This window comes from Meriones unguiculatus, chromosome 10 (assembly GCF_030254825.1).
Source record: "Meriones unguiculatus strain TT.TT164.6M chromosome 10, Bangor_MerUng_6.1, whole genome shotgun sequence".
NCBI classification, from domain to species: Eukaryota; Metazoa; Chordata; class Mammalia; order Rodentia; family Muridae; genus Meriones; species Meriones unguiculatus.
In genome coordinates this window covers 41,611,335-41,639,239 of record NC_083358.1, presented here as the reverse complement: position 1 = coordinate 41,639,239, position 27,905 = coordinate 41,611,335, and the positions used below count along the sequence as shown (strand labels likewise).

Sequence of the window (27,905 nt, the reverse complement as noted above, 5' to 3'; positions counted from 1 at the left end):
GCAGGGGTCTTAGGTTATCTCCATGCATGGTCCTTGGTTGGAATATCAGTCTCAGGAAAGACCCCTGTGCTCAGATTTTTTGGTTCTATTGCTCTCCTTGTGGAGTTCCTGTCCTCTCCAGATCTTACTGTTTCCCACTTCTTTCCTAAAATTCCCTGCACTCTGCCCAAAGGTTGCCCATAAGTCTCAGTATCTACATTGATAGTCTGCAAGGCAGAGCTTTTCAGAGGTCCTCTGTGTCAGGCTCCTGACTTGTTCCCTCTTTTCTCCTTCTGATGTCCAGCCTCTTTGCCTTTCTGGATAGGAATTGAACATTTTAGCAAGAGTCCTCCCTCTTAATTAGCTTCTTAAGGTGTACAGATTTTAGTAGGTTTATCCTATATTATATGTCTATATGAGTGAGTATATACCATGTGCATCTTTCTGCTTCTGGGATAGCTCACTCAGGATGATATTTTCCACCATTTACCTGCAAATTTCATGATTTCCTTGTTTTTTATTGCTGAGTAATATTCCATTGTGTAGATATACCACAATTTGTGCATCCATTCCTCCACTGATGGGTATCTGGGCTGTTTCCAGCTTCTGGCTATTACAAATAAAGCTGCTATAAACATGGTTGAGCAAATGTCCTTATTGTGTACTTGAAAATCTTTTGGACATATGCCTAGGAGTGGTATGGCTAGATCTTGGGGAAGCGCTATTCCTCATTGTCTGAGAAAGCGCCAGATTGCTTTCCAGAGTGGTTGTACAAGTTTACATTCCCACCAGCAGTGGAGGAGGGTTCCCCTTTCTCCACAACCTCTCCAGCATGTGTTGTCTCTTGAGTTTTTGATCTTAGCCATTCTGATGGGTGTAAGGTGAAATCTCAGGGTTGTTTTGATTTGCATTTCCCTGGTGGCTCCTGTCATAGTATTTTTATAAAATATTTTAATATCTGTGTAAAGCTTCTTTATTTGACTATATAACAAGTGCATTAATTGCTTATGTGTTTTTATGACAAAGTGACAAAAAAGGCAGTTTAAGGAAGGAAAAGTTTATCTTGGCTCATAGTTTGAGGGTCCTGTCTATCAAAGAGGAGGTGGTGTGACAGAGAGACTACTCTAGCTGTGGTAGCATCATGTCAGATATCTGGTCATATTTCATTCACTTCCCTGAAGGAGAAACAGATGGAGACTACTTTTAGCATCCTTTTTCCACTTGTCTTCTTATTTACTCCTTGACTCCAGCCTATCTGATGGTGCTACCCATAGTCAGGGGGGCTCTTTCCTCCATAGTTAAACCTCTCTGGAAACACTTCAGCATGCTCAGGGGTGTGTCTCCTAGATGACTCCAAGTCAGGTCAAGTTAACAATGAAGACGAACCATCACATCAAGGTTTACATTAAGATACCATTAATCATTTTTATTCTATGAGTTGTTCCTAAAGGATCCACCCACACTGATGGTTATTCCTCTAAAAATGCTGCTATAGGATTTCAAAACTATTGATGTGACTTTTTATTAGATGATTTTTATTTATTTAATACTCTGTTATTCTTTTTATTTTTATTTTTATACTAATTACAGTTTATTCACTTTGTGTCCAGCAGTAGCCTTCTCCCTCATTCCCTTCCAATTCCACCCTCCCTCCCTCCCTCATATCCTCCCATGCCCCTCTCCAAGTCCACTGATAGGGGAGGTCCTCTTCCCCTTTTCTCTGACCCTAGCTTATCAGGCCTCATCAGGACTGGCTGCATTGTCTTCCTCTGTGGCCTGATAAGGCTGCTCCCTCCTCACAGGGAGGTGATCAAAGAGCCAGCCACTGAGTTCATGTCAAAGACAGTCCCTGTTCCTATTACTAGGGAACCTACTTGGATACTGAACTGCCATGGGCTACATCTGTGCAGGAGTTCCAGGTTATCTCCATGCATGGTCCTTGGCTGGAGTATCAGTCTCAGAAAAGACCACTGGGCCCAGATTTTTCAGTTCTGTTGCTCTCCTTGTGGTGCTCCTGTCCTCTCCAAGTCTTTCTATCTCTCCCTTCTTTCATAAGCTTCCCTGCATTCTGCCCAAAGTTTGGCTATGAGCCTCAGTATCTGCTTTGATACCCTGCTAGGTAGAGTCTTTCAGAAGTCCTCTGTGGTAGGCTCCTGTCCTGTTCCCTGTTTTCTCCCTCTTCTGGTGTCTGTCCCATTTGCCTTCCTGAGTAAGGATTGATCATCTTACCTACGGTCCTCCTTGCTTAGCTTTTTTAGGTGTACAGAGTTTAGTATGTTTATCCTATATTATATATCTAATATCCACTTATAAGTGAGTACATACCATATGTGTCTTTCTCCTTCTGGGATACCTCACTCAGGATGACCTTTTCTAGATCCCACTATTTGCCTGCAAATTTCATGATTTTCTTGTTTTGAATTGCTGAGTAGTATTCCATTGTATAAATGTATCACAATTTCTGTATCCATTCCTCAATTGAGGGACATCTGGGTTGTTTCCAGATTCTGGCTATTACGAATAAAGCTGCTATGAACGTGGTTGAACAAATGTTCATGTTGTATACTTAAGCACCTTTTGGATATATGCCTAGGAGTGGTATAGCTGGGTCTTGAGGTAGCACTATTCCTAATTGTCTGAGAAAGCGCCAGATTGATTTCCAAAGTGATTGTATAAGTTTACATTCCCACCAGCGGTGGAGGAGGGTTCCCTTTTCTCCACATCCTCTCCAGCATGTGTTGTCACTTGAGTTTTTGATCATAGCTATTCTGATGGGTTTAGGGTGAAATCTCATGGTCATTTTGATTTGCATCTCCCTGATGACTTAGGGCCCTTGTAGCTGCTTTATTGTTGTTTCCGGGGAGGGTGCAAGGCCTTGAGCTCTGTCACTTCCTTAAGATAAGATACAGTAGCATCAAGTGACAGTAAGTGCCTTTGAAAGAGGTAAAAACTGTTTTAAAAATCAATTTTTTGTTTCACAGTTTCTGGTATTCTTTTGTATGCTAATTGTAGCCACTGGAAGAAGTGTCAGTAAGCTTTGCCTGCTTTCTTTATTTGGACATTGGAAACTGTGTCAGAGAGCCACCAATATTTTTTCACTTTTTACTTTTAAACGAAATTCTACAGAATCATTAATCTAATATATAAATATATGGGCTCTTTAGGCTATTTTTCTCTGCCTAGCACTCTACTCTTAAGCCAGTTTTTTAGCCTTTTAAACATGCTATTTACATTTCCTTTTCTTTCTGTTGGGAATTCCATGTTGTTGCCTTTCCTAGTTGGGAATGTCAGAACAAGATGCCCTTCATCCCAAGCTAGGTGTACCTGTTCACTGTGTGGCCTGCTCCTTAGCTCCTGAGGGTCAACACTGTGGTGTCCTTTCTCTTGTGGAATTGACATAGACAAAACATCTGCTCGATTTCTTCAGTTCATAAGGTTTTGCTGAAAACTGTGCATAATGATAAATGCTGGCAAGACCCACTGGTGGGCGCTAATGATCACAGATGGGTGTCTGTAATCCCCAGAGCAGAGGGATGGGTGCTGTGAATGCACTGCCCTTGAAACATAACTGCCCTTGGACTTATTTGTTGAAGTAATTTTTTTCCTTCCTCCTCTCTCCCCTTTTGTCTTTCCTTCAGTAAAAGGCTAGCCACAGTAGATTATTTTATGCAATACAGGGCATATTAAAAATGAAACAAATTAGAACAAAGCTTAGGAAAGTGTTGCAGAAATAAAAATTGTGAGTTTTCCGTAGTGTATAAATTATTTAATAGAATTGATTTTTAATTTGATTTCCAAGCACTAAAAAATTAAATTCTCTCAAGAGCAGTTGTTTTTAAATCGTGTGTTATGCAGGCAGTGCTTGAAATTATTGTAAACCTTTATACCAGTGGCTGTTGATGGGACTTGACACCACTCCACCCGTCCCCACCAATGCTGACTTCCCGATACCCAAGGATGGCTAATGTCATATGTTAGTGTGACTAGACCACAGACTACCCTGATATTTGGATAATTGTTCTGGGTGTTTTTATGAGGTGTTTCTGAATGAAATTAATATTTAAATCTAATCACTAAGAAAACCTGATTGCCTCTCCTATTGGATGTGTCTAGACCACATCCAATCTGTTGAAGACCTCAACAAAATAGAGCTAATTTTCTAAGTAAAAGAATCATTCCCCTAGTGGAACTACCTAGGACACTGGCTTTTTTCTTGCCTTTGGGCTCTTCCTAGATATTGGCTCTTCCTACCTTCGAATTGGGGCTACACTATCACATCAGATTCAAATTACAACTGTAGATACGGTCTCCTGAGTCCAGCTGTCTTAGTAAAGTTTTCTGTTGCTGTGATAAACATCATGACTAAAGCAGCTTGAGAAGGAAAGTGTTTACTTATACTTTCATTTCACTGTCCATCATGGAAATCAAAGCAAAAACCTAGAGATAAGAAATTTATGCAGGGGCCATGGAGGAATTCTGCTGACTGGATTGCTTCTCATGACTTGCTCAGCCTGCTTTTTTAAACAAGTCAGGACCGCCTACCCAGGAGTGGCACCACCAATAATGAGCTGGGCCCTCCCACAACAGTCATTAATCAAGAAAATGCCTGGCAGATTTGCTTATAGGCCATTCATAATGAAGCATTTTCTCATTTGAGAGTCTCTCTTCCCAATTCATGCTAGCTTATGTCAAGCTGATGAAAACCCATCCTAGACATTAGCTTACCACCAACCCTAAACATCTTGGAATTCATGTTATGCAAGCTATTTCCTTATGATTAATCTCTTTCCCTTGCCTTTCCCTTGTCCGTGCGAATGTGCATGTGAGAGTTCTCCAGAGAATTCTGTTTGGTGTGAAACGCAGTGGCAGCAGCACTGCCGCTGCAGCATGAACATGTACTATGACCCCATTTCGACCTCAGCCCTTTATCTACCTGCAGCCAAGTTCCACTCTATCAGGAAGATGTGTAAATTAGGGTAAATTCCATCACTTCTCTCTCAGTGTGGGGTTTCTAATGTTTAAAACATTGTGATTAGCATGTACAACAGAGTGCTGAATAACACATGGCATGTAGCAGGCTCTTAAGACATACCAACATTCTAAACATATTAACATTCTAAAACCAGAACGGAAGACAAAAATAAATGGTAATACAATGAGACAAATCTTATCAGAAAGCTGTACTTTCTATGAGTAAATTGCTACTGAACATCTTGAAATAAGAGCCACATTCCTATCATTGCCTTCATCTTCAAAGTTGGGCCTGTTGATCTCTTCTCATGATAGTTCTCTCATCTCTCACATAATCCAGTGGTAGTAATGCCTTGAATGAATTAGGTTGAGTATTTAGCTCTCAAAAGCAAAATTAAACACCTGATATTCAATGGTATCACAGCCAGTAGGTTATTCAAATGTGAGACAGTATTAATCAGCATGGGGCGGCTATAAAATAGAATCCTAAACAAAATAATTATGAAGACATGGTCAGTCTTCTGTGTACTAACATATGGAAAGAACTCCATGAAATATAACCATTACATGGAAATGAGAATTATATACAAAAGACAGAGACAGAGGGGAGATTCTCACCTACTTAATAGGCATGGGCCAACTCTAGAAAGAAGTATGAGTAATCATTGGAATTCTCTGTTGTGAGATGATGGTAAAGATGAATGGAGTTGCAATGGGAGACATCTACCGAAAACTTTTTATAATTAAAAATTTGTTGTGTCTTATGAGTGAATTGCCTGTTGAAAAGCATAGATTAAATACAAGAACAAGGAAGAGAAAACTGACTAAACATCCGCATTAAGGTTTCTCTGAACACCCTTGAAACTTTATTATCCTGTTTATTTATAGTTCCCAGGTGCAGATTTTCTCCTACTACCTTGGTATGATTTGAATAATTTAAGACTTGAATCTAGACAGCTGTACATGCAGTATCTTAATTATCATCTCAAATTCTGAGTACGATGAGTTGCAATTTTAATCTAGGTACTACCCAGCTGATAGGCAAAGCATTTCTATCTACTTAAAAATGGTTAATATTATAAGTTAATGCAAAATGTGTTTATTATCACAGTGGGAAATGTAAAAACAAGACGGAGCCTGATTTTATTTATAGACATGAAAATTTTTAACGGGACTACTTTCAACTGTGGGTTAATATTAATTATCATAATTAATATGATTTGTTACATTGTTTATAGAATGGTATATACATTTTAATTACAATTGTTTCGTACTGTTAAAAATAACCCTGTTTATATTTGCAAACATTTTCTGTGTATGTTTAGCATTCGTGTATTGCAATCAGGAATACTAAAACATATGTTTCTTTTAAACCATCAAATGACTCCCAAGGTATTATGTCCTAGTGTAAGAAGGGGCCTTCCAGTCTACCATTATATAGAACATTTATAAACATTCCATAAGCCGATGACCCTTCCAAAACTGTCCTAAAGTAGCCTTGTGGTGAGTGCCCAGTGACTATTGTAGGAACCTGCTCTTGTTAGCAAAGATGGAAGATACATGAACACTCTGGTATTTGGAGCCATATTTAGAGGACACTAACTCAGAAAAGTGAGGATGTGAACATACAGAGGACAGACTGCAGTCCTAACATGAAGGACAGGCAGAAACCTGAGACGTCCGAGAGTGACCTGTGTTTTCTAGTGAAGTGTTTTAACATAAACGGGGGTGAAGGCTACTTCTAGTTTGTAAAGTGCCTTTCAGAGTTTGGCTTTATTTGGAAGACATTGGTTTGGTGTAGAGAATGGATGCCCTAAACACCACATGGAAATGCCTGTTCTCTTACCCATCATTCTTCTTGTCATTTATTCCAAGTGTTTTTGGCAACCTCTTCATGCAAGTCATTGACATGAAAAAAGTAACTTGGCTATAAAGACAAAAGAGGGCGGTGTGATGCAGAGAGCCTAGGAGGCTGCTGGAGTGATGCCAGAGGTGTGGTAGGATTAGTGGTCTTCAATTCCAGTGTTAAATGTGTGCGGTCATCATAATTATATACAGTCAATATTTTGTTTTAGTTTTTTATGCTTTTTCCCAGCACTAGAGCTTGAGTTTAGGGTCATGTGTGTGTTGGGCAGTTACTCTACTGGTGGACTGTATCCCCAATCCTGAAGTAGGCTTTTGTTATTTCTAGGGCATGGATGAGTAAGCAAAGGAAGATTGAGATAAAGGTCACCTCCAAGTCACACAAAAATAAATATCATTCGTGTAGTAAGTCAAAGTTTTTGAGTATTTTACATGGCTTCATTTTTACTTTGAACCTCCATGTATGGTAAACCCGGTATTTCCATATTACAGATAAACACTGAAAGGAGAGACTGGCCTGGGCAGTCATTTATCAGATATTAATGGCAGTGGGGCAGAAAAATAAACACGAGGTACTGTAAAGTCCCTGCTCTCAAGAAGCTACTTGCTGGTGATTGAATAACAATAAATAATGTAACAATTTCTGGAGCTGACAGACCATATAAGGTAGTCCTAGAGGTAGAGTGGAACACAGGAGCTGGAGAGACCCAGGAAAAGCAAGTTTAGCTTCAGGAAAGAGAAGATCCTAAGAGGAAGGAATCATGGTTGAGACCCATGTGATGAGAAGACACTCATTCAATAATCTGTTAAAAAAAAAAAAAAAAGCATACTAAGTAATTGTAGCCACTGCTAAAGCCCTGTGATGGGAAATGGCTACTGTGTTCAAGGGGCAGAGAGAACTCAGTGTCACTAGAACATGGTGGGAAAGAAGAGGGAGATGAGGGGGGGAGGAACTAAGCAGGAAGGACATTAAAGTTATGAAAAGCAGTTTGGTTCTTGTCCTCTGGGTGACAGGAAAGTGTTGCAGAGTTTGTTTGGAGAGCAGTATGCATGTGGGCTAAGGAGGGTTTTCCATGATAATGATGGATTTACACTTTTTAAATACCTGTCTGAGGACTGTAGTTTCAGGGATCATTTCTGTAATTTTTAAAATATCCATCTGTAGGATGGGGGCTATGAATGGACATCGGTAAAGCTGAGTGGATAGAGCAGTCAGTGGATCAAGTACAGGATAGTGGAGTCTTTGAGTAGGGTGGTAGTGACAGAGAAGATGGAGAGGAGAGGTGTAGTGTATTTAGGGTGTGTGGGGTGAAGAGGAGCAGGAAAAACTACTGTGACTTATTGTTGAGTTAGCAACAAATTAGAAAGGCATAGAGCACATTCTAATGGAATGGTATAAGAAATAGGCTAAAATCCTACCAAAATTGAATCTACAGATTCAATGCAATTACCATCAAAATACCAACACATTTTTTTACAGATATTGAAAGGACAATTCTCAATTTCAGATAGAAAAACAAAAAATCCAGAATAACTGAAACAGTCCTTGTACAATAAAAGATCTTGTGGAGGTATCTCCATCCTAGATCTCAAGCTGTACTACAGAGCAACAGTAATAAAAACAGCATGGTACTAGCATAGAAACAGACTGGTGGATCAGTGGAATCGAATCAAAGACCCAGCAATAAAACCACACAACTATGGAAGCTTAGTTTTTCACAAAGAAGCCAAAACCATACAGTGGAAAAAAGACAGCATCTTCCACAAATGGTACTATTCTAACTGGATGTCTACATGTAGAAAAATGCAAATAGATCCATATTTATCACCCTGCACAAAGTTAAAGTCCAAGTGGAGCAAAGACTTCAACATAAAACCAGACAAACTAAATATATTAGAAGAAAAATTGGGGAAGAGCCCTGACCTCATTGGCACAGGAGACAACTTCCTGAACAAAACACAGGTTCTAAGATCAACAATTAATAAATGAGACCTCATGAAACTGAAAAACTTCTATAAAGCAAAGGACACTGTTATCAGATCAAAACGATCATCACCAACCCTATATATGACAGAGGGCATATATTCAGAATATTTAAAGAACTGAAAAAGTTAAACACCAAAAAACCAAGTAATCCAATTGAAAAATGGGATTCAGAGTGAAACAGAGAATTCTCAACAGAAGAATATAGAATAGCAGAGAAACGCTTAAGAAAATGCTCAGCATCCTTAGTCATTCTGGAAATGAAAATCAAAACGACCCTGAGATTTCACCCCGATTTCAAAACGACCTCACCCATCAGAATGGCTAAGATCAAAAATTCAAGGGATGATGCATGGTGGAGAGGATGTGGAGAAAGGGAAACCCTCCTTAGTTGCTGGTGGGAATACAACCTGTACAACCACTTTGGAAATCAATTTGGTGCCTTCTCAGAAAATTAGGAATAGTGCTATGTCAAGATCCAGCTATACCACTCGTAGGCATATATCCAAAAGATGCCCCACCATTCAATAAGGACATTTGCTCAACCATGTTAGTAACAGCTCTATTCATAATAGCCAGAATCTGGAAACAAACTAGCTGTCCCGCAATGGAGGAATGGGTACAGAAAGTGGTACTTTTATACAATAGAATACTACTCAGCAATTAAAAACAGGGAAATCATGAAATTTGTAGGCAAATGGTGAGAACTAGATATTATATGGTGGGAACTATATTATATGGATATTAGCCATATAATATAGGATAAACATATTAAAATCTATAGCCCTAAAGAAGCTAAACAACAAGGAGGACCCTAGGTAAGATGCTTAATCCTTATGCAGAAGGGCAAACAGGATAGACATCAGAAGTAGGTGAAGACAAGGAACAGGACAGGAATCTTCCACAGAGGACCTCTGAAAGACTCTACCCACCAAGGTATCAAAGGAGATATTGAAACTCATAGCCAAACTTTGGGCAGAGTGCCGGAATCCTTATGGAAGATGAGGGAGATAGAAAGACCAGCAGGAGGCTGGAACTCCACAAGGAGAACAACAGAGTCAAAATTCCTGGGTCCAGGGGCCCCTGCAGAGACCAATACTCCAGCTAAGAACCATGCATGGAGAAGACCCCCTGTTCAAAGGAAGCCCATTGGCTGCTTAGTTTACAAGTGGGTTCCCTACCAACGGGTATAGGGGTTGTCTCTGACATGAACTCAGTGGCTGGCTCTTTGATCACCTCCCTGTGAGGAGGGAGCAGCCTTACCAGGCCACAGAGGAAGATGAGACCAGCCTTGATGAGACCTGATAAGCTAGGGTCAAATAGAAGAGGAGGAGGATCTCCCCTATCAGGGGACTAGGAAAATGGCATAGGGGGAGAAGAGGGGAGGGTAGGTGGGACTGGGCAATGACAAGGGAGGGGCTACAGCGGGGATACAAAGTAAGTAAATTATAATAAATAAATATATAAATAAAATTAAATTAAAAAAAAAGAAATAGGCTAGATTGGTTTGAATCCCAACCTTGTCACTTACTGACTTTAATTTGGTTGTGTAACTGTTGTTTTTGTGCTGCTGGGATCAAATGCAGGGGCCTCATGTATTCAAGGCATGTGCTCTGACCTGAGCCGTACCCCCAGGCCCTAATAAGGTTTTTTAAAGCAGTACATGCCCCAACTTTCTCGTCAGTAAATAAGAATCATTGTAATAACATATCCAGTAGAGGCATTTAGATGAGTAAGGAATTTCTTACAACATCCTAAAACACTATATGTACTAACACTTTTTAAAGTTATTATTGATCTGGAGACTTGAAGAGGGGAAAAGAGAAACACAGATTTTTTTTTTTTTTTTTTTTAACCAGAGCAAGAATTTATAATGTGAGCTTCATGTAAATAAAGAATGCCTTAAAGATATGTGGACTTAAAGCTGGGAATTAATAAATCTGGCAGGGGGGTGTTTGTTTGGTTTTTGGTTTTTGAAGTTTAAGGCTTCTGTTGGATGACCAGGATCGTGACTGAAGGTGGCAAGGTGGGAATCTATGAGAATGATGTCTTCAGTCTCCACACCTGCTCTTTCTGTGGTCTTGTAATGGCAGGGCACCTGGGTGCCCTTAGGTCTTAGGGCTGTAGACTTTCATTTTTGTAAACCTACTTATTTGGGGGTCATAAACACTTCTACCTCTCTTCAAATCCCTGATCCTAGGTAGGAGAGAAAGAAGGTTAGTAGGGATAGGAGATGCAGACCTTTTTAGACTTAGTTCCACTCCTTGTCAGGATTTCAACAGTCCAGCAAACAGCAAACAGCAGCAGCACGAATCAACAACAGCCTCCTTGAAGCATTCTCCAAAGAAGCTCTGTGTGTGTGTGTGTGTGTGTGTGTGTGTGTGTGTGTGTGTGTGTGTGCTCCTATTTATCCCTTCTCAGAATCGACATATGTATATTTTTTTCAGCTGGCCAAAACCACACCCCCCCACACAAGGCAGTTTCCAGCTGACAAAAGATCATGTGCCCTCTCTGGAAGCTGAAATCAGCTGTGGATAAACTACACATTTAGGATTATACTGATAACATATTTACATATCATAACCAAAACTTCCACTACAGTGGTCAGACTTGCTGGCTCTCTATTCCAATTTCGATATCCACTAGCTTTGTGTCCTTTGATAGAGGTTGGATAAAGTTTCTGGGCCTCATTCCAATCTTTAAGGTAGGGATAATAGTTTTTTAAGCATTTAAACGGTTCTTGTACATGAAGTGGTATTGTAAGTGTTAGTATATGTTATTTTTCACTTAGGAACTGCTGTAGAAATTGGATTTAAAGGCTAAAGTGTCAAAGATGACTTGAGGCACTGAGATACACTGACCAATTAAATAATTGTAATAAAATAACCTGTTTGGGATAAGGGTGGGATTAATGGAGAGTCAAATTATAGAACCTACTTTGGAAAAAACTTAGAGAAAAAAATGTTCATAAAACAAGTAAGGTGTGGGAACTGGAACTCAAAAGTAATCTGAAAACTAGAAATCAACTGCTTAGAGATAATAATTTGAAGCTTCAGAGTGAATGAGGCTTGTGAAGAATGGAAAGGAGCAGGATGAAAGCTCACACATTCCAAAGGACCTCAATATGTGGGTCACCAATCTCTAAAGGCGGAGCAGAGGAGGACTGCACAGGCAGGAAACAGAAAGAGGTTGTTTTCAAATTTGAGAAGAGAAAAATGAGAAGAAAATTACGTCAGTCAGTGACAAAGGAAAGTAACTTGGCGGTAAGAGAATACCGAACACGGGGCAGCTTGTACACAGTACAGCTTATCTCAGTTCTGGAAGCTGCAGGTCTCGGCTCACTGGCAGATTCAGCACCTGGTGTGTGCCTGCTTTTTAAAGTCCCACTTCACGATGAAAATTTCAGCAACTGAACGCGAGGGGAAAAGACAACAGACATCCAGACCATTGTATTAAGGAAGATAGCAGTAATTGTTTGAGATACTTGAAAGTCTTTTGGGAAGAACTAGCCATGTGTAAATATGGTGATGGCTGATCTACATGTCTTAGAACAGCAGATCCTGGATGACAGATTTTCCACTCATCAATGAGTGTCCTATGGTAGATGTAAAATAACTGAGCACAACTGTAGCATTAGTGCCCTTTTGGTGAGTGTTCTGTGTGTCAGATACATGAAGCACATTGTTAGTTTCCAGAAGCCTTAGCAGGTCTTTCTTAGCAGTAAAGACAAATATTCTGCAGAAAGAAATAAAAAAAAAAAAAAAAAGAAACCACCCCAGTGCCTGTTAAAGTATAAGCATTCCGTAAGTAAAATATGGTCTGTCCATAGAATGTAATACACCCTGAGTATTGGTTCTCTAACACAGTAACTCTACTCTAATTAAATGCCACAAAAGATTGTGTCACGGCTTGCGGCTCTCCCTCTCTCCCAGTGGCCTCAGGAGAGACAGTTGTATTCAGCTGAAATATGGCCTGACGTGAGTGCTCGAAGAAACGTTGACAAAGAATAGTGCACCACAGGGCTGGCAGGAGGGGAGAGGGAGAGAAACTTTCGGAAGTTGAAAATGTTACATTGTTAGAGAAAGTATCACTTAGAGAGCATTAATTACCTTCTCTTCTGATAAGGAAGTTGTCAATAAATTTGCAATCTTTAGGTAACAATAGAGCTGTGGTGGGACCACCCTGTCCAGCGCCTTCTGCCTTCTGCCTTCTGCATACAGAGTACTGAGGGTGTAGCTGGAGTTGCACACCCCAGCCCCACAGGGTAGATGACTGACTCTGACCTCTGCCACAGGCTGGTTCTCAGTGCTGTTCAGATTTCCTCAGTCATCTAATGAGCCCTAACCAAGTACCTGCTGTGATTCAGAAGGAAGGTAGCCACAGAGCAGTCAGGGCCTCATTGTTGATGAGATGCTGGAGTGGCGTGCAGGTTTTGACTTGCTGTTTACTAAGAAGCCCACAAGGAGCTTAATGATCTTATTTGTTGTTAGAAATATTGATGGGACTCTGAATAATTAACTTTCCTCATAATAGTTTTGAGAAACAGGCATTTGCAAGGTCTTATTAAGTAACAGTTTGTAACATTGTAATGTGTGCTTGATTGTTCTGAGTTGTTAAGTCATATTTCTCTTATACATTTACTTAAATTATATGACAGTCTGCCTGTAGTGTCATTTTCACGATGGTTCTGGGAACTCTCGTTCTGATTTGATGATATTCACCGCTAATATAAGTATTCCAGTGTTTCTTGCCAACCATCCCACATACTGCATGGAACTCACTGATGGTAAATCACATGTTTTACAGCATATTATTGGGAATGCTGGATTTTTTACCGGGAAGTAATTACATTTGATCAGTATTTTCAGAGCATCCTAATACTGTTAATTTATACAGGCTTGAAATTGGGTTCATTTTAGCATATATGTTAATATGTATTTTAGCATATATGTGTAATATGTATTACAGTGACTTTCCACAAGAGTTACAAATACCCGATACTATCTTTGATTATAACTGCTTAATCCAACAGCTAATATTTAATGAACATAATGCTAATTATATAGCCAAACATGTAGGAAGTATATATTAGAAAAAGGATATATGCACTATCTATCTAGCTATCTGTCTGTCATTCATATATATATATATATATATATATATATATATATAGTACCAAAGGAAAAGAGGCTAACAGCAAAGGGAATAATCTTATATATGGTTAAGATGTCAAATGAACAGTTTTAACTCACCATCATTTTTTATGGAGAGCACATAAATTGAGCCTTTTATTTTTAGTTCCTCATCTTCCCTTCAGAGTTAAATGATGGAAAATTACTCTCAGTCCCTGAACTACTCTTATGCATCATTCAAAAACGCCCTGACAAGCTAGCCTCTCTAGTCATGATGAGATTTATGACTTTCCTTCCTGGGTCTTCTGTTACTCTGTCTACACCATCAAATTGATTAGTAGGCAGTGATGGGCAAGAGAGAAAGGCACTGCTTAGACCCAGCTGGTGTCCATCACGTTAATGAACTGCTTGAAGATAGTTAATATCGTCCTTGGTTCTCATTATAGCTGGCCATGACCACATCTTTTTCAATGTTTCTCCATCCTCTTTTTCTGCTTCCAGGGCCCACTGGAAAATGACTTGGTGGTCCATGTTGCACTTGTAGCAGAAAGCCAACGGTAAGAGATACAGATGAGCAGTGCATTCTTCTGTGGGAAAGGGAGGGGGGGTGCTCACTTCATGTTTATCATATTGAGGGTGATGGTAGAAATAAACTTTGGCAGTTTCTAGGATATCATTGGTGTGACCTTAAGTGTCATAAAACATACTTTTCATATTTAAACATGGATGTGCATTTGAGAAATTAGTGCCCACACGTTACAGAGATTACCAAAATCATTGTTTATCTTTCTGACTGCTGTCAAAGCTCCCAATACTTTGGGGAAGAAGCCATCCAGGTCTTTGGATTCTGGTGTACATGGTATAAGGTGGATAGTAACAAATATGCCATATGTTCCAGGCTAGCATTGTCTGTTCCCTTTTACCTCCTTCATTCAGATTCCCTGAACTATAAATACATTGTCTAAAAATAGCTCTCTCTTCCTCTCTCTCCACCTCATCTCTCTGTTCTCTATTTAGCCTTCAAGTTTTCCTCAATACATATGGCATTCAAACTCAAACTCCTCAGCAGGTGGAACCTATCCAGATCTGGCCTCAGCAGGAGCTTGTAAAAGTAAGTGATTCTGTGTCTTCACTTTCTTCCTTCCAGAGGTGTTGGAACAAGATTGTTGGACTTAATTCAAAGGGAAGATGCATAGTTAAATTTAAACCCTGACAGAAGATCGCTAACTTGATAATTAAGTTGACAAGTCCACTTTATCAGATGTTAACTTAAAAGACAAAATGAACAGAATCCTTCATTGTGTGTGCTTGTACAATACATTCATGGGCTTGTTTTCTTTTTCTGTTAAAATCGGTTACTGGCCTTGTCTAAGCACGTTGAATAAGAAATTAGTCTCAATTTTAGTTGTCATGTGTAAAATTATCATTTATAGTTTTACTTTCCTTCATATTACCCTAAAACCTCAGTTTAAATTTTTTTTAATATAATCACTGCCCTTCCTTTTGCCTGCTTTACTTTTTAAAAGCTGAAATAATTCTTATATATTTGGTTTGTTGAGTCTAAAGAAATTAAATGACCATATCCGGCTTTGTTGCCGTTATTTGGGATAAGATTAAAGCTGATGTTAGACAGTTTTGTGTGTGCTAATCTGAAGTTGGGCACAGCGGTGGCTGTGTTTGTGGGTACTCTTGCTTGTTGGAGACGGAATTGGCAACCCCACTAGTTACTTAAACTCCTTTTATTTAATAATTGGTTCTAAAAGTCCAGAAACAAGTTACCCACTGCTTGACAAAAGTGATTGTAATAATAACTGTCAAGTACTCAAGGTTAAGTTGATATAAATGACAGTGGTCATAGCTTTGATTGTTACTAAAGAACAAAAACTAAGAGAGCTGAGGTATGTACTATATAGGAAAATGTAGGAGCTCATACTCTGTGCTCATCAGACGGGACTTGCCAATAAGACAGCACAAATGAAAACCTGGGTTTCAGGGCACCAAGAGCGCCAGCTCTTAGAGAATCCTTGTACTTCTTTGAAATGCATAGGTGTTTGGGCCAGTGAGGTGGCTCTGAGGGAAAGAGCACTGCCACTAACCCCCATGATTCGAGTTAGATCCCCAGAACCCATCTTGGGCAAAACTCCGGTAAGTTGTCTTCTGACCCAAACACAGATGTGCTAGCACATGTGTGCCCACATGGTGATAAATAAATAATTTAATGAGAGTGTAAAATATACATCCCTATGTACATCCCTTCTCTTCCCATCCATTCACCACACAGTAGAAAGATAGTTGAAATATATAAGGATTCTTTATTGACAATTTTAATTCCAGAAAAATAAGAATACATATTACACAACTTCTTGTATGTGAGATGCTAGACAGCTAATGTGATTACCAGATGTCATCTGTCTCTTCATGAGAAAAGCCTAGAGAACTTTCATCTTTGTCACTAGGTGCAATTGTGTCCACTAGTGAACATTCTCTGCCTGATTTTTTTGAGCTCTTATCCACACTTGAGTGCTCCTGTCTCTGCTGGATGATTTTCATGTATTTCTCTAAAGGATTTTCACCACAAGCTGATTTGTCTTTCTGTTCTTGAGCACTTTTTTCTAATTCTTCTTCCATTTCAATCTTCAGTGATTCTTTAATAATCCTCCTCTCCTGCTCCAGTTTTTCCAGCTCTCTTCTTTCCCTCTCTAGAGTCTCTTGCCATTCATTCTGCTTTTGTTCTTCTCTCTGACTCTGCTCTTCCAGATGGCATTCCCATAGCTGCTGTTCTTTTTGTTCTCCAGATTGGCTCTGATTAGCACTTGGGTAGTCACATGCAATGGGTCTGGAGGGTGCAGTAGCTGCAGCAACATGTATGGCACACATGTCACCAGCAGGGAGGAGTCCTTCTGCCTCAAACTGTTCTGGCTTGCTCCATCGGAGAGATGGTTTGCACTCCTCCTTATCTTTCAGAGATCGCTTGTCCACATTTGAAAGTTCACTTTTGTCTTGCTTTTCAGATTGTCTCTGATAAAAGTAGGCATTTTGCTCTGGAACACTAGAGGAAGGACCAGAGAAGCTGTGCCTAGATGGCACTGGTGATGGCTGGGCTATTGTTCTGTCAGGGCAAGGACTAGAGGAAGCAGCGTGTGACCCAGCTGCTCTGCCAAGACCAGGGCTGCTGGAAACGACGTGTACGCTACCTAAAACTTCCAGATGCTTTTCATTATCAAGACTTCTCAGTTTTGGATGGGGTGTGAAGGACAGGCGTGTGGAGGAAGAGGTCCTGCATGGCCGTGAGACCACACTGCCCAAGATTGCTCTGGACACATCAGTCTTTTCTTCCTTCACCATGTCCACAAGAGGCTGTTCAGAGACAGCTCTGTCCTCTGCAGGAGCATGTCTACACAAGGAAGTGGACGCTATGTTTCTGGGAACTCCTAGTGAGTATACAGATGAAGGACTCTTTGCCGGCTGAAGACTCATAGAAGGATTCCGAGTAACCCTTTGGTGGTAATTTCTGAATGCCTTTTCCAAGCATTCAGCCTCTTGCTCTAGCTCTCTTACTTTGGCTTTAGTACTACTGGCTATGAATTCAAGGTCAGAATCTGGGGAACTAGCCTCTGTTGCTACATTTGCATAGGGTGGGACCCTTGACATAACTGCATCTCCTATAACCTTGTCTTGTTCAAGGGGCACATTCAAGAAATCCCCACTTGGATCCCCAGGGTAGGGCCCCATCTTGCCACTCACTAGGCCACTCAGGGAATCTAGGGTCAGAGACTGCTTTGGATTTCGGAACACTTCATTCTCAAGGGCTGTCTGAGTTTGTGTTAGTTGTGACTTTAAATCAGCAACCTGGATAGTTAACCTTTTAACAGAAGCATCATATTCTACTATCTGGGCCTTTAGCCGTGTAGAATGTTCAATTTCACTCTGCAGCTGTTTGTGCAGAGCTTGCCTCTGAGTGTCAAACTCCTTGTGCTCCAGTGCTATAGCATTTTGTGCTTTCCGTAATTCTTTTGGGAAAACCGAGAGCTCAGGAGGTGGCTGAGCTATGTGGTAGAGGAGATGTTTCCTGTTCTCTTCCAGCTGCTGCTTAAGCAATTTATTTTCTGCCTGAAGCTCCACTTTCTTTTCTTTCAGTAGTGAGTAATCACTCATCTCTTTCACCTTTTCATTCAGCAAGTGGTTTTGTTTTGACATTGTCAAAAACTGGGCTTTGACAGACTCCAGCTCCACCTCAATTTCTTTCATATGCTTCACAGATTTACTGAGTTCTTCCTTTTTTGAATTAACAGCTGTGAGCTCTTCTTGCAAATGAACAGTTTTTTCTCTGTTCTTCCTTTCCTCTTCCAGGACTTTATTTGTTCTAGTGATGTAGTCATCCTTTAGTTCCAGTTGGTACTTTAGAAGTTCAGTTTTGAGTTTCTGATCATAGGTCTCTTCAATACTCTTCAGATTCTGTTCCCGTCTCCGAAGCGCCTCGGCCTCACTTTTATTTTTTTCTTCTTGGAGCTTCTGGGTCATCTCAAAAGCTTCAGTTTGTTCCTTCAGCTTTGCTTCTCTACCTCTGAGCAAGTCTATATCATTTAGGAGAAGCTGTCTTTGAGCATAAATTTCTTTTGTTTCAATCTCTTGGTGCTTTTTAATCCTTTCCAGAGAGTTCTTTTCCTGAGAAATGAGCGCTTCATTTTTTGCTTGACAAGTTCTTTCAAATTCACTCCGGAACTCAGCCAATTCCTTTTCATACTTTCTTTTCTCTTCCATCTTAACTTTTGTTATTTCAGCTTCTCTAAAATACTTCAGCTTTTGACACATTTCTGCCTGAAGCTGGTGCTGTATTTCTTTCTTATATTCATTTAACTTTGTCTCTAAAGATTCTAGCTTGGGATGATGAGGAAAAGCATCTGCAAATTGATCATCGATAAGCTGAAACTTCTCTGCTAGGGACACTTGGCTAGGAAACGTGGCGCTTGTCTGAGTTTCCATATCACAGCTCTCTTTAGCTTGATGATATTCTGCCAATTCCTTTAAGAAACTCATAAGAAAACCTTTTTGGTTTTCTTTATCAAATCCTGAAATCAGTGATTTGTAGAGACTCGATGAGGGGTTGATTCGAATGAGTTGTAATAGATCTTGCAAAGTAAATAGCTTTTCTTCTGCCAAACCACTTTCTGGAAAGAAAACAGAAAGTGAATATTGATAGCCACATCTCCGTAAGTGATCTGCCACCAGCGAGTTCGAAGCACCTATTAGGAGGGCACTCCCTTCCACTGAAATGGATGGAGGCTTTACTTCCCCACTCAACACAGGATGCATCAATTCCTGAATTAACTGGTTCCGGAGGTGGGTCTTCAGTGTATCCAGTATACCCCGATCCTTAAACGTCTGGTACAGCTTTTTGCGCAGTTCATCTTGACTCAGCACATCACACTTGACGGACGTGGACTGAGCCATCGTTCTCTGCTTCCCTCTGAGTTCGCTCCGTCACGACCAGATGCTGTGGCCCAGGCCAGGCGGCAGCTGGAGAGGGAGTCCCTGACCTCCGAGCCAGCCTCTGTCGCTGAGGACACGGAAGAAGGAGGGAGCTAGAACATCAGCCCATTGCTCCAGCAAGCACTCGGCAAGCTCTCGCACTTCCTCCCTCAATTCAAAGGGTACTTCTTGGCCTTCTTGCTAAGATCATGTGCAGTTCCAAAGGGTGGGTGGGGCCGTGACCCAGGAGGGGCCCTAGACGGAAGAAGGGGATCAGAAGCGACCGCTCAGGAGACGGTTTTCACAGTTCCATAGCTCATTCCAATGCCGCTCTCTTCCTGCTCAGCCGGCACCTATATAAGGATTCTTAAAATAGGTAACACTTGAAATGAAATCACACCTGAGTGAAAACATTGAAAACATCCATGATGATGGAGTTTGTGTTTTGTTGCTGTTGTTGTTGTGTTATGTTTTATGATAAAAGAGACCTGGAACTGAGGAGTTTCGAAGAGAAAAGGTGATACGAAATGAGAGATAAGAGATGACAGAGTCCAAAGCTTCACTTAGGACTGCCAAGCACAGGCTATTTCAGCTGCGGCGCTTCATGATTTCTCACTGAAAAAGCTAGAGAAAAGGCAGGAAGGTTAGTCCTTGATAACCATGGCCTTAAAGCAAATTAAATCTCATTCTTCAAGTCTAATTGTCTGAGCACGTTTTTAATGGTAGATACATAATCTTCTACCAGATGACATGCAATCCAAATATAAAAGGCCAGTCAGCATAGATAACAAATCACTTGAATGTGAATTTTATCCACTCAGAAAATACCTGACATATGCAGAGCACTGTGGTTCACTTAAATGACCTCTGAATCCAGTGGTATGTATAACATAAAAGTCAAAAAAACAAACAAAAACAGCTAGGATGGGTGTTTGTACAAAGTGCTATGGGATCACAGAGGCATTAGAAAGTGTTACACAGTATCTGAATCAAGCCGGTCCTGACTTAACATTTTATTGTTTTAGAGATGGTATTAGCAACTGATTTATATTTTAGTGGTGGGATATGGCTTAAGACAAATTTGTGATCAAGAGCTCAGCTTCCCTGTGCTTGTGTCAAGATGGAAGAGTATTTGTCCTCCAAACCAGCTGCTATGTGGGTTTCTCCCCTAGGATATGTTGTAAAATGCCCGTTGAGCATTTCTTTAAGTGTTTCTCTGCCATTCGATATTCATCTGCAGAGTTCTCTGTTTAGCTCTGTACCCCATTTTTTAATTGAATTACTTGATTTTTTTGTTGTTTAACTTCTTTAGTTCTTTATATATACTGGATATTAGCCCTCTGTCAGATATAGGGTTGGTGAAGATCTTTTCCCAATCTGTAGACTGTCGTTTTGTTCTGAGGACAGTATCCTTTGCCTTACAGAAGCTTTTCAGTTTCATGAGGTCCCATTTATTAATTGTTGCTCTTAGAGCCTGTGCTGTTGGTGTTCTGTTCAGGAAGTTGTCTCCTGTGCCAATGAGTTCAAGGGCATTCTCCACTTTTTCTTCTAAGCAGTTGTTTAGTGTGTCTAGTTTTATGTTGAGGTTTTTGATCCTCTTGGACTCCCCTATCAGTGGACTTGGGGAGGGGCATGCATGCAGAGGGTGGAGGAAGGGAGGGTTTGAGACGGGAGGAGGGAGGGAACCAAGGGGGGGGATACAAAGTGAGTAAAGTGTAATTAATAAAGAAAAATAAAATAAAATAAAAACTGCCCATTGTAAGTCTTCTTGCTAATTTTAATTTGATGCATATATTCTGATGGCAGTCATTGCTCCTTTTCTTCTGAGATGCTACATCCTACTACTTCAGTACACTAACAAGGATGTAAGGACAGACAGTTGGTTGCCTTGTGTGGTTAAAGCTTGTAGTGTGGTGGCTGGTGATACTTGCATCCTGGTGATCTGACTACAGTACAAATTTAGTATGAAGCATGTCTGTATTTCTGGGTGGTTTGCAGGTGTTTCAGCACACTAGTTATATGGGTGTATACACATGGAGACAACATTACCAAGCACCACCTCCTTAATTGTTGTAGACCTCCCTTGCCAGGGTTCAGAAAACAAAGGAGAATCCTTTTACTGTAATAAAGAGTAGCAGACCTATTTGACTAGGTCAATTTTAACTTGTGCATGATTGGTCAGTTTTACTATGTGCACAAAAGAAATATAATGTAATTTAGTCATACTGTTATTTCAGAAAAATGTAAAAATACGTGTGGAAAAGAGTGTTGAATGCAGTGCTCTGTGCTACAATCTCAGTGCACCTGTGCAGGATGGTGCTATCAAGTATTTCTTCTACACAGTTGTTTAAAGTCCTTGGTATTCGTACAGCAGGCTATGGGAGGACACTTACGATAGTTTGCTCACCCGATTGTTCTTCGAGCATTTCCTGAGTACCAGCTATGTGCCAGGCACTGTGCCAATCAGTGAATACTCTTCTCAAGAATGTACAATTCAAAAGGAGAAATAGCAGAACAGCTCAGTGATGTAAAAGTGATTAACAGAGCATATGAGTATTTTTTATTTGATGATGTTATTTACAAACACTTCAAATCAAAATTATATTGTATAGGAAGAGTATGATTATCCATATAGAAGAATTTAATGTCATCAAACACACAAAGATTAATTCTATGCAGAGTAAACATTTGAGTACAATTTTCATTACATTTCTTTCTTTATTTTACATTCCACAGCACACATGTGGCAGTTATAGAACAGCTTGTAGCTGTCCTCTCTCTACTTCTACCATGTGGAATCCAGGAAGTTAAACTCTGGCCCTTACTTAGGCTTGGAGGCACGTGCCCTCACTTATTGAGACAATCCCATTTAAATACTTTAAAGTGATTTAAATATAAAATCAATTAGAAGAAAAATTAGAGGAATGTATTTTTATAGCTCATTGAGGCAGAAAGATCGCACTTAGGATACTAACACCAAAAAAGCAGTTAGGAGATGACTGACAAATGTCACTAAATAAAGCATAAAAACCTGATAATATCAAAGCTGGTTGTGAAATTTTCTAGTAAAAAATATGCTAATATTGGAACAGCACTCACTAAAATGATGTTTACTTACTGTGTAGTCCTCAGATTTTCTGACATTGAAAAACTAAAACATTTACTTCAATGGGTAAACTGTCTATATTACAAAAAGAAGGACAAATACTCAGCAGAGAGGGAAAGAAATGAAAAACAGAGAGCATGCACATTTAATAAAACAGAAAAGTTAACCAAAAATATTTGAGTGCAGTAGTGTGAAAGTAAATGAAATACCATTTCAATCCAAAATGCTGACATAAAAGACCTATGTAAACCTATATATATATATATATTTCTAGAGGGTAAAAAGCCAGGTGTTAATGTTTCAAAAAGAAAATACAGTCTCTTTGGCCAAGCGAGTCTAAGATTATCTTGTAGATACAATTGTATAGTATCCAAAGATAGTACTTGAAATATTTTTTTTTAAATAACAAAAGATTGGGAGTTAATTTCATCCAGGGTGGAGGCTTTCTGGTTGGATGCTGTTAGCTCACAGCAGTTCTGCTGTGGCACCCTTCCTGCCCTCCAGTGCTCTCTTTTAACATCTTGTCTGGAACCTCTCTAATAAACTTGATAGCCAGGACATCAAAAGATTATGTCTTGTAGAAACACACATTTATGTAAATGTGTACTCACTGACCCATGTGTATATTGTGGGTATATATTTAATCTGTGTCCTTTAAGGCTCTTCTGATGCTTCTTCAGACTTACTCAGTAACTTACACACTTCTTTCAAAATAAACCAGAGTCAAATAATTGTTGCATAAGGTATGAGAGTAAACAAGACCAACATTTGGGCTTGGAGCACTTTGAAATTCATATACTCAGAAAAAAAATAAATAAAATATACTTGAAAGTAGAAACCCACTGGGAGATGTGTGGCCCTGATTTTTGTTAACTTTAAGTGGATGGATTTTTTTTTTTTAATGTACATAATGACAAGGGAAGCATTCGTCTCTTTTGAATTGCTTTATGAATCAAAACCCATGCAGGTTGTACACCTCCACCAATGTCACAACAGTGTTACAGAATGTTGCTAATTGAATCTAAAAAGTTTTGCTCTTAAAAGCTCAGTAACCCCAACCCAGCATTACTTGGCTGGTTGTTGGTCCTAGACAGACCTCTCTGGTGTCTTTTCTCTAAAACTATTATTTCTAAGCTAAGGGACTTGTGTCTTGCAGGCTTATTTCCACCTGGGTATCAATGAGAAGTTAGGACTGTCTGGAAGGCCAGACAGGCCCATTGGCTGCCTGGGTACATCAAAGGTGAGTGTGCACTCTCTTCATGGAGTGACTTTGGGTAGTAATTCAGAATGCTGAAATCATGCTTGGCCTCTGGCTGGCCCTTGCCACGTTTCATTATGTGCTTGAGGCAGTTATCTGAATCACAATTTTATGCACATAAATCTTACTTATTGTGTGTCTCATTGCTGAAACTTTCTGGAAATAAATGAATATCTCACTGCTATGTCATTGCCAAACTTTGTAAAACATTTATAATAATATTTACTCAAGCATAGGGTTTTCAACCTTATTAGATATGTTCTACTTTAAACTTACTGTCAAACTGGTTTAAGAAAAAAAAACTTTAAAATTAATACTTTATGAATTTTGTTACTTTATTTGCCTATTCAGAAATAAGAATCAGTATTCATTAGCACTGAGACTTAGGACACTGCGCCTTTGTGTTTTGTATCTGTTTGACTTCTGTCTCCTCCTGCAGAGCTATCGCATCCTAGGGAAGACCGTGGTCTGTTACCCTATCATCTTTGACCTGAGTGACTTCTACATGTCTCAGGATGTTCTGCTGCTCATAGATGACATAAAGGTAGCTCTGCAGAGATGACTTTGTTCACACTGATTCTGTCAGATGTTGTCATATGGAGAATTCCTGGGTGTCTGTGACACTGGGTTATACCAAGTAAAATAGCACCTTTGCAGAGTTTGGAATATTGGCTACGCTAAAATAAAATTAGACTCTTCTAGAAATGGAAAAGATCCCGTTTAAAACTGTGCTTGTTTGATACTAATAGTTCATCTCCTTTGGAGCAGATTGAATTAGCAGAATAATTTTACTTCTGACGACTATCTAGTAGGTCTCACTTAACCCATAACTCTGTGATTAAGATCTGCTATACTCCATTCTCTGTATATAGAGAAGAAAGGCTTAGAACCATGCTCACCACATACAGAACCAGACTTTGTCTGTTTAATTCTTGACTCCATTATTTACTGGCTGTATGTTCTCAGGAAAGTTATTTAGTTCCTCCGATAATAGAACGGCTGTTCTGAGGAACCGCTACATTAGTATGTGTGAAACAGTGAAAAAGTGCCGGGCCCGCGGTGGGAAGTTACATTATGGCGACGAGAACGCATGTCTAATCAAAGCACTCTCCACGCGTTACTGACAGCTCCTGCACTTTTCTTCCGCCTATTGGTACTAGTCCCTAGTGAAAGGCAGTGATAGTCTTCTGAGTGATACAGCATGTGGGCAGTTGTTTCTCAGTTCATTTAGGAGCTGTACATTTTTAGGGAGAGAAAGAAACATGAAGAGATGGGAAAGAGAAAGACATGAGTAAGTAAGACCCTCAAAACATAAAGTTTGAAATGAAAATGATGCTATGCTTCTAAGTAGCCTAAATTATCCAGGGTTTGATTATAAACTGTTATCAGTGTTACAGGCTCTTTGCCTCTCAGTTGAGGATCCCAGTAATCTCAGATACTACTCCATGACATCCTCCCTCAATCTAATTTTTTGATAGAACGCACTACAGTTCATTAAGCAATATTGGAAAATGCATGGACGCCCACTTTTCCTTGTTCTCATCCGGGAAGACAACATAAGGTAGGTTGATGGCAAGTTAGCTATGGGACAGATGAAATGGCTCCGCCCTTAAGAGCTGTTCAGCTCCTCCAGGGGACCTGAGTTCAACCCCCAGCACTCAAAATAAACAGCTCCAGGGGATCTCATTTTCCCATCTGCCCTCTGTGGCTATTGCATTCATGTGCACATACCCACACACAGTCACACACATCACATCTTTAAATTAGTAAGTTACCCTTGCCTTATGGCTATTAACACAGACAGTTTGAAAGCAGTACCTCCTGGCATTTTTGTATTCTTATCATGTTGTAAGTTCCTTCACATATATAGCAAACATTTGATTGTTAATCTCCTTTTCTATTGTTAATAGGCTTGTTTTGTGTATCTGCTTTATTCTAGAGGCAGCAGGTTCAACCCCATATTAGACATGTTGGCAGCCTTTAAAAAGGGAATAATTGGAGGAGTCAAAGTCCATGTTGATCGTCTACAGGTAGCCGTCTAAACTCTACGTCTCCAGTTCAGGACAGCTAATCTGCTGCATTTCTCAATGTGTTTTACAAGTTTTTTTTAATTTTTTTCTTTATTAGTTACACTTTATTCACTTTGTATCCCCCCTGTGGTTCCCTCCCTCTTCCCATTCCAATCCCTCCCTTCCTCCACCCTCTGCATGCATGCCCCTCCCTAAGTCCACTGATAGGGGAGGTCTTCTTTTCCTTCCTTCTGATCCTAGTCAATTAGATCTCATAAGGAGTGGCTGCATTGTCTTCTTCTGTGGCCTGGTAATGCTGCTTCCCTCTCAGGGGGAGGTAATTAAAGAGCAGGCCAATCAATCCATGTCAGAGACAGTCCCTGTTCCTATTACAATGGACCCCACTTGAATACTGAACTGCCATGGGCTACATCTGTGCAGGGGTCTTAGGTTATCTCTATGCATAGTCCTTGGTTGGAGTATCAGTCTCAGAAAAGACCCCTGTGCTCAGATTTTTTGGTGTTTTACAAGTTTTATCTTGTGCTTACCTTCTTACTCCTGCTGGCCCCATCTCGACTTATCCAACTGTTCCAGTCAGGTGCTTTGAACAGTGGCTATTTCCTAGGCAGAATTTTAGACTTTGGCAGCTTGTTGGTATATAAGGAAACAAGTCCATAAGTGGACTGATGACTTGCTTATAATGTTGGGCTTTTACAGCCATTTTGGTTGTCTCTTGGTCACATGCTGCTTTGCACACTGAACTGTAGCATCCAACCGGGAGAAATCTTTGTTCCATTCAAGCATTATAGCATTACCCACACAATTCCTAAATGGAAGGACCATTGGTCCCCAGCTACAGCACTGTTGCCTCCTTTTATATGTCCTCTTCCAGAAAAATCAGGTATTTTTAACTAGTTTAATACCCTCTAATATCAAGTAATGTTTTAAAATTGAAATCTATAGAGTCAACTTCAGCTAAACATGTACTTTATGAAGAGAAATAGCCAATAAGGATGAGTAGGCTATAAATATAAAATGTGAATTAAAAATTATTTGTGTGTTTTCAATATTGGTTATCAACTTTGGGGAGTTAGTATTTTTTCACTCTTTCTTATACCTTATATGATAATCCTGCTGTCTTTGCCTTCAGAGTGTATCCAGACTCTAATTTGCTTCCCCTAGCAGTGACACCATGATGCGCCTGCCATCATCCCTCACTAGACTTTTCTGTCACATCCTGAATTCAGCTATAGACAGTTAGCGTCGGCATGCTCACTCGTCACTAGCAGTTATGCTGATTCTAAGCCTCTGGTGACCTCTTTTCTCACACACACACAGAAGTGGAAACGAGAGTCCCAAACATGGTCTGTATGATCGCTCCTGCAGCTTCATCATGGACCCAGCTTTCTACCATCTCCCTACCCACTCTATTCCAGCCACCTATCTTCTAAAACTCACCATGCGTGCTCCTACCCTGGGACCTTTGCGCTTGGTAGTCCCCCTTCAACCTGAGTGTTGACTGCAGTCCCACTTCAGCATCTGATTTACTTTGTCATTTTGCTAGAGAAAATTTCTCTGGTCACATATGTATAATGGCTAACCAGCCTCCTCTATTCCTCTGCCCTAGTACCCCTTCCCCTTATTGTTCTTACTTCTACTTAGCACTTACTTTTCTAATTTGCACTTGCCATCATCTGATGTGCATTAAAGTTTATATTCTTCATCTCATATACATGCTTATAAGAAGAATCTTGGTGGACCAAAAAAATTTTATTTGTTTATGCTAATCCTTAGCACCTAATACAATGCTTGCATATAGCAAATGATTAGTAAATATTGTTTGTCTAATAAACTACTTTGCCAACGAATAAGCTGTATAGATATGAGCTAATGTGTTAGAAATACCATTCAACAAACCCACATGAAGACCCTGCCCATAGTCTAAGAGCAGACCGCTTCTAGTTGGACCGTGTTGGAATGTGCACAGGACTTGCACATTCGGCTCTCTCTCATCCCCTGCACGGGTGATTGGTGTGCCTGTGTCGTGTGTGTCCTTCCTATGTCTGGGGGTGTTTATCTGTGGATATTCCTCTTTCATCATTTCTTCTAGAGAAATGATAGGTTCATTTGCCAC

At 40.0% G+C, this 27,905-nt stretch overlaps 2 protein-coding genes across 6 annotated transcripts in view; one reads left to right on the top strand and one right to left on the bottom strand.

Annotated features, from left to right (window-relative positions):
- The window catches only part of Phkb (phosphorylase kinase regulatory subunit beta), a 216,134-nt gene that overhangs the window by 147,240 nt on the left and 40,989 nt on the right, over positions 1–27,905 (top strand). For all 5 annotated transcript variants that reach the window (XM_060392297.1, XM_060392294.1, XM_060392295.1 and 2 more), the window contains 6 exons: positions 14,431–14,486; positions 14,947–15,040; positions 23,661–23,744; positions 24,202–24,306; positions 25,241–25,323; positions 25,702–25,792. In XM_060392297.1, the coding sequence (XP_060248280.1) occupies positions 14,431–14,486; positions 14,947–15,040; positions 23,661–23,744; positions 24,202–24,306; positions 25,241–25,323; positions 25,702–25,792 (513 nt within the window). The remainder of the gene's footprint in view (positions 1–14,430; positions 14,487–14,946; positions 15,041–23,660; positions 23,745–24,201; positions 24,307–25,240; positions 25,324–25,701; positions 25,793–27,905) is intronic.
- LOC110552992 (centriole and centriolar satellite protein OFD1-like) lies at positions 16,225–19,570 on the bottom strand. Its single transcript, XM_060392293.1, has one exon. The coding sequence runs from the start codon at positions 19,378–19,380 to the stop codon at positions 16,324–16,326; it is 3,057 nt and encodes a 1,018-aa protein (XP_060248276.1). The 5' UTR covers positions 19,381–19,570; the 3' UTR covers positions 16,225–16,323.